This window comes from Hordeum vulgare, chromosome 7H, assembly GCF_904849725.1.
Source record: "Hordeum vulgare subsp. vulgare chromosome 7H, MorexV3_pseudomolecules_assembly, whole genome shotgun sequence".
Taxonomy (NCBI): domain Eukaryota; kingdom Viridiplantae; phylum Streptophyta; class Magnoliopsida; order Poales; family Poaceae; genus Hordeum; species Hordeum vulgare.
In genome coordinates this window covers 534,627,206-534,634,033 of record NC_058524.1, presented here as the reverse complement: position 1 = coordinate 534,634,033, position 6,828 = coordinate 534,627,206, and the positions used below count along the sequence as shown (strand labels likewise).

At 50.7% G+C, this 6,828-nt stretch overlaps 1 protein-coding gene across 1 annotated transcript; it reads left to right on the top strand.

Moving 5' to 3' along the window:
* Positions 1-1,408: 1,408 nt before the first annotated feature.
* LOC123410767 (G-type lectin S-receptor-like serine/threonine-protein kinase At2g19130) lies at positions 1,409-4,078 on the top strand. The gene has a single exon (XM_045103707.1). The coding sequence runs from the start codon at positions 1,469-1,471 to the stop codon at positions 3,953-3,955; it is 2,487 nt and encodes an 828-aa protein (XP_044959642.1). The 5' UTR covers positions 1,409-1,468; the 3' UTR covers positions 3,956-4,078.
* The last annotated feature ends 2,750 nt before the right edge of the window (positions 4,079-6,828 follow it).

Here is a 6,828-nt window from a genome sequence, read left to right as displayed (position 1 = left end):
CGTGCGGGGTAGCTCGACGGCAGCCGACCATGCTACAGGCGCGACGGTGCGACAATGCAAATTTTTTGGTGACACGTGCTGGCTTGTTGGGGAGGCGGGGCGGCTAGCCGCGGCGGTGGCTCCATCAGATCCAAGCATGCGGCGACGAGGGCTACAGCAGTGCGGGACCGCTGGCGGGGTTGCTGGTGTCTGCCGGATCTTGCCGTGGCTGGTGGTTGGACGCGTTCGTGTTGTTCGGTGACTGACCCTTGCTCACCAAATTGAAGACGACACGGTGGCGGGTGCGTCCCGCCGGTAATTGGACGGATCACGTTGGGATTCAACCCTGGTCTAGGTCCTTGACACCGGGGGCAATTCCCTGAAAATCCTAGGTGTCACTCGGATCGAGCGATGACGGTGCTTTTGTATCGAGGGCATCGTCTTTGGAGTTTTCTCAGGTGGAAGGGACCAGTGACGCCGACGGCGTACAGACTATGGTGCGACTGTCGATGAAAATCGCACCGACTTTGGTCAAGCTAGATGATGGCAGTGTCTCTGATGTCGCTTCCTTGTTGAGGCATTGTCGTGGTAGTTTGCGTCATCAGTCTCGATATGCTCATGGGGAAACCTTCATTTTCGGTCTCTCGAATCGGACGATGACAACACTTTTGGTGCCGTCCATCCTCCCGGGGCATCGTTTCGAAGCAAGTGCTGGCTGGAGGGACTAGAGGAGGAGCGGTATTCCATCTACGCAAGGACGACAATTGATCCCAGCGACATGGCGCTGCTGAGTTTCGGCGACGGACGCATGCGGATGGATACGTGCAGGATGGTTGCGATGTCCGACGCCATGATGTCGTCGGTGACAGGCCTGACAAGGTTGGTGCATTAGTACCTGCTTTGAAGATGGACCAGTGGAAGACGGTGGCTGCGGCTTACGAGAGTGTGGGACCGGTGCTAGTATGTGATTGGGTTAGGACACCCGACTTTAGATGTTAGACTTTAGTGCGATGTTTGTTTGGTATTTGGTTTTGATATTCGGCATCCCTCGTAAAGTGGCTGCATGCATTACTCAGATGCACAGGTCTGGGTGTATCATTCTTTTAAAAAAATAAATAAATAATACATGTATAGAATGTTGAAAAAAAATTACACGATTTTTGTCTGTATATAAATATGATCATGTACGTGCTCTGCAACGACGACAAATATATATGTGTCGATCGTTTCTAGGTTGTTTTTCCCAGGGGAAATGTTTCACTAGAATGGTTGGCCAAAGTGAACTCCCATGGCACGTGCTTTATTGCATGCCCAGCCCAGTGCCGTATTTGTCGTGGCAACAGCTGGGTCAAGTTGACCCACTTGCAGCGGCATCGTCGCCTATTCGCGCCCCATGTCCTCCCTCACGTTGCCTCTCCTGTAGTCCTAGGCCTCCTTCGTTGAATAGCAGAGCCGAGGCCGAGCAAGCAGACATCCGTGCAAAGCAGCCATGGCTACTCTCCACATGTTCCTCAGCCTCCTCCTCCTCATCCCCGTGCACACCATTCCTCCTACCACAGCCACAAAAGACGATACTCTCTCGCCAGGCCAGGCATTGGCCGTCGGCGACAAGCTCGTTTCCAGCAACGGCAAGTTCGCGCTTGGCTTCTTCCAGCCCGGCACCGGCAACATCAGTAGTAAGTCATCTTCTACCTCTCCCGGTTGGTACCTTGCCATATGGTTCAACAAGATCAATGTCATCACCCCCGTCTGGGTCGCCAACCGAGAGAGGCCGATCGCTGGACCCGATCTAAGAGCAACACAGCTCCAAATCTCAGAAGATGGCAACCTTGTCGTCTTAAACAACGCCTCCCAATCCGTTGTCTGGTCCACTCACATCACCAGCAGTAACAGAACCAACACCACCTCCACCAGCAGCAGCAGGAGAGCCATCCTCTTGGGCAGTGGAAACCTCGTCATAGAAAGCCCGTCCAGTGAAGTGCTGTGGCAGAGCTTCGACGACCCAACCGACGTCGCGCTCCCCGGCGCCAAGATCGGCTGGAACAAGGTCACCGGCCTGAACCGCGTCGGCATCTCGTGGAAGAGCCGGATCGACCCGGGCCTCGGCTCCTTCAGCGTGGGGCTGGAGACCAATGGCACCAGGATGGTGATGGTGGGGCACCGAGGCTACCCTTCCCAAGTGTACTGGTCGTGGTCGCCCGACGAGTCGCCGATGCAGATGCCAGCGCTCCGGGCGCTGCTGCAGATGAATCCACAGACCAGAGGGTTGGTTGTCCCGGAGTACGTCGACAACAGCGAGGAGGAGTACTACATGTACACCTCGCCAGACGAGGCCTCTTCCACGTTCCTCTCCCTCGACACGTCTGGTCAGACCAAGCTGAACGTGTGGTCGCAGGCCAACCAGGCTTGGCAGACCATCTACGTCCAGCCCATTGATCTCTGCCGCCCATACGCCACATGTGGACCGTTCACCGTCTGCACCGGCAGCTCGCAGCCGCCCTGCGAGTGCATGGAGAGCTTCTTCAGGACGTCGCCTCAGGATTGGGAGCTCGGTGATCGGACAGGAGGGTGCTCCAGACGCACTCCGCTGGACTGCAATGGCAACAGGAGTTCGACGGACGTGTTCCACCCCGTAGCTCGTGTCACATTGCCCTACGGCCCCCGGAGCTCACAGGGTGCTCCGGCAACTCGGGGCGAATGCGAATCGGTCTGTCTCAGCAACTGCTCCTGCACCGCTTACTCGTACCAAGGCAGCAAATGCTCTGTTTGGCTTGGGGAGTTGTTCAGTGTAAACAAGGATGATGGCATCGAGATCCGCTCTGAATATACTCTGTATATTCGCCTTGCCGCTGGAGATTTCCCGAGCTCCACAAGAGATAAAAGAAAACCAGCACTAGCTGGAGTTGTTATTGCTGCAACCGCAAGCGTTATCGGTTTTGGGTTGCTGATGCTCATGCTGCTACTTGTGATCTTAAGGAACAGATTCAACTGGTGTGGAATGTCATCACAGGCCAGTAATAAAGATAGTGTTGGAGTTGTTGCCTTTAGATATGCCGATTTGGGCCGTGCTACAAAGAATTTTTCAGTGAAGCTAGGAGCAGGAGGTTTTGGGACTGTATTTAAGGGAGTTTTAAGTGACCTGACTAGTGTAGCAGTGAAAAGGCTTGAAGCCGCGAGCCAGGGAGAGAAGCAATTCAGGGCAGAGGTAAGTGCACTTGGACTGATCCAGCACATCAACCTGGTCAAATTGGTTGGTTTCTGCTGTCATGGTGATAAGAGGCTACTTGTATATGAACACATGTGTAATGGTTCTCTTGATTCCCATCTGTTCCAGAGCAATGGTACCGTCCTTGACTGGAGCACCAGATATCAGATAGCCATCGGAGTTGCTAGAGGATTGTCCTACTTGCATCAGAGTTGCCACGAATGCATCATACACTGTGATATCAAGCCAGAAAATGTACTTCTCAACGAATCGTTTGTCCCTAAAATTGCAGACTTTGGGTTGGCATCGGTCATTGGAAGGGATTTTAGTCGGGTTCTAACTACATTCAGAGGAACTATGGGGTATCTAGCCCCAGAGTGGCTTACTGGGGTTGCTATTACATCAAAAGTCGATGTTTACAGTTTTGGCATGGTACTGATGGAAATCATATCAGGAAGAAGGAATGCATCTGTGGTACACACTAGCGGCAGCGACCATGTCGCTTATTTCCCTGTGCAAGCCATAAACAAGCTTCATGAGGGGGATGTTCAGAGCTTGGTGGATCCACAATTATATGGTGACTTCAGCTTCGATGAGGTTAAAAGAGTTTGCAATGTAGCATGTTGGTGCATCCAGGATAATGAGTTGGACCGGCCAACTATGGGTGAAGTAGTCCGAGTTCTTGAGGGTGTAAAGGAGCTCGATATGCCCCCGATGCCAAGACTGCTTGCGGCTATAACTACAGAATGCTCTTATGTCGATTCCATGTAATAATTTTAATTACTTCTAATGTCTATGCTAATTTTATTTGCTTCAGCAAATTTTATGGTCATGGTTTAGGTCGTGTAACAAAACAAAGATCAGAAAATATAATATAATAAATAATTTCTTGCATCTTATAGTTCATTTGTGTGAGAAACTAGGTTAACTGTGTGCATTAGCAGGGACGGGCTGCGTGTTAATATAGGCAGAGAAATATACAGGGTTGTTATACCGTGGATTGATCTCCAAGTCATATCTCAACGGCATAACCTGTTTGGATTACAAAGCAACTATCTTATCTCTAGCAACTAACTTATCTCTAACGGTTTATACAACACCGTATAATTACAACTTTCAACACTCCCCCTCAATCGAAATTATCCAAGTTAAGATTGTGTTTAAAAGATGCTAGCTGTTGAATTGACAGTGGTTTAGTAAAGCCATCTGTGACTTGATCTCCAGTGGGTATAAACCTGATGTTCAACTGTTTGTTGGCTACTCTTTAACGAACAAAGTGATAATCAATCTCTATATGCTTAGTTCTGGCATGAAAAATGGGGTTAGCATACAAGTATGTGGCATCAAGATTATCACATCAAAGAGAAGCTGTTCGTGGGTGTGGAACACCCAATTCTGTCAACATATTTTGCACCCATATAATTTCAGCCGTAGCGTTTGCTAGTGCTTTATATTGAGCTTCTGTGCTTGACCTGGACACAGTAGCCTGCTTGCGAGCACTCTAGGAAACTAGATTGTTGCCTAAGAAAACTACAAACCCCCCTGTTGATCTCCTCTCATCAGGGCATCCTGCCCAATCTGCATCTGAAAAAGCGCTTACTAGCATTGAGTCTGACTTACCAAGCTTAAGCCCACGACCCTTTGTTGCTTGAAGATACCTGAGTATTCTTTTCACATATGTATAATGCACATTGGTTGGAGCATGCAAAAACTGACATACCTTATTTATTGAGAATGAGATATCCGATCTAGTCAAGGTTAAATACTGTAGAGCTCCAAGAATGCTTCTATACTTGGTAGAATCTAATGGCTCAAGTACCTTTCCATCATGAAGAGACAATTTCTCAGAAGTTGACAAGGGTGTAGGGGATGTCTTACAACCCTTCATGCCCGCTCTCTGGAGTATGTCCTGCATGTATTTCTCTTGTGATAGCACAATACCATTTTGCACATATTTTACCTCAATGCCAAGGAAGTAGTGGAGATCACCTAGATGTTGGGTAACGTAGCATAAATTCAAAACATTTCCTACGCATATTCAGATGTTCCTATGGAGAGACTAGCAACGAGAGAGGGGTGAGTGCATCTTCATACCTTTGAAGATCGCTAAGCGGAAGCGTTGCTAGAACGCGGTTGATGGAGTCGTACTCGCAGCGATTCAGATCGCGGTGTGATTCCGATCTAGTGCCGAACCACGACACCTCCGCGTTCAACACACGTGCAGCCCGGTGACGTCTCCCGCGCCTTGATCCAGCAAGGAGGAGGGAGAGGTTGGGGAATATCTTCGGCAGCACGACGGCGTGGTGTCGATGGAGAGACGAGGTCTCCCGGCAGGGCTTCGCCAAGCACCGACAGAGAGGAGGAGAAAGAAGAGCAGGGCTGCACCGAGGGAGAGGCAGATTGGTGTCTCCAACAGCCCAAAGTGCCCACTATATATAGGGGGAGGGAGGGGCTGCGCCCCCTTGAGGGTTTCCCTCTCCTGGGAGGGGCAGCAGCCCTAGATGGGGAGGAGGTGCGACGGCCAGGAGGGGAGGAGGGGTGGCGCACCCTTCTGGTGGGCCTTAGGCCCACCTGCGCTAGGGTCCCCCTTCCCCCCTCTTCTTGCGCCATGGCTGAGTGTGGTGGGCGCACCAGCCGACCTAGGGGCTGGTTCCCTCCCTCACTTGGCCCATCTAGCCTCCCAGGGTCGTGGCCCCCTTCCGGTGGACCCTCGGGGCCACTTCCGGTGGTCTCAGTGGTCCCGGTACGTTACCGGCGACGCCCGAAACACTTCCGGTGTCCAAAACCATCCGTCCTATATATCAATCTTTACCTCCGGACCATTCCGAAGCTCCTCGTGACGTCCCGGATATCATCCGGGACTGCGAACAACTTTCGATAACCTCGTATAACAATTCCCTATAACCCTAGCGTCATCGAACCTTAAGTGTGTAGACCATACGGGTTCGGGAGGCACGCAGACATGACCGAGATACCTCTCCGGCCAATAACCACCAGCGGGGTCTGGATACCCATGGTGGATCCCACTTGATCCACGATGATCTCATCGGATGAACCACGATGTCAAGGATTCAATCAATCCCGTATACAATTCCCTTTGTCTGTCGGCATAGAACTTGCCCGAGATTCGATCGTCGGTATACCTATACCTTGTTCAATCTCGTTACCGGTAAGTCTCTTTACTCGTTTCGTAGCACATCATCGTGTGACTAACTCCTTAGTCACATTGAGCTCATGATGATGTTCTACCGAGTGGGCCCAGAGATACCTCTCCGTCACGCGGAGTGACAAATCCCGATCTCGATTCGTACCAACCCAACAGACACTTTCAGAGGTACCCGTAGTGCACCTTTATAGTCACCCAGTTACGTTGTCACGTTTGATACACCCAAAGCACTCCTACGGTATCCGGAAGTTGCACAATCTCACGGTCGAAGGAAAAGACACTTGACATTAGAAAAGCTTTAGCATACGAACAATACGATCTAGTGCTACGCTTAGGATTGGGTCTTGTCCATCACATCATTCTCCCAATGATGTGATCCCGTTATCAATGACATGTAATGCCCATGACCAGGAAACCATGATCATCTATTGACTAACGAGCTAGCCAACTAGAGGCTTGCTAGGGACACATTGTGATC

Excerpts from the sequence above, each read along its gene's own strand:
- LOC123410767 (XM_045103707.1), top strand. The coding sequence starts at position 1,469 with ATGGCTACTCTCCACATGTTCCTCAGCCTCCTCCTCCTCATCCCCGTG.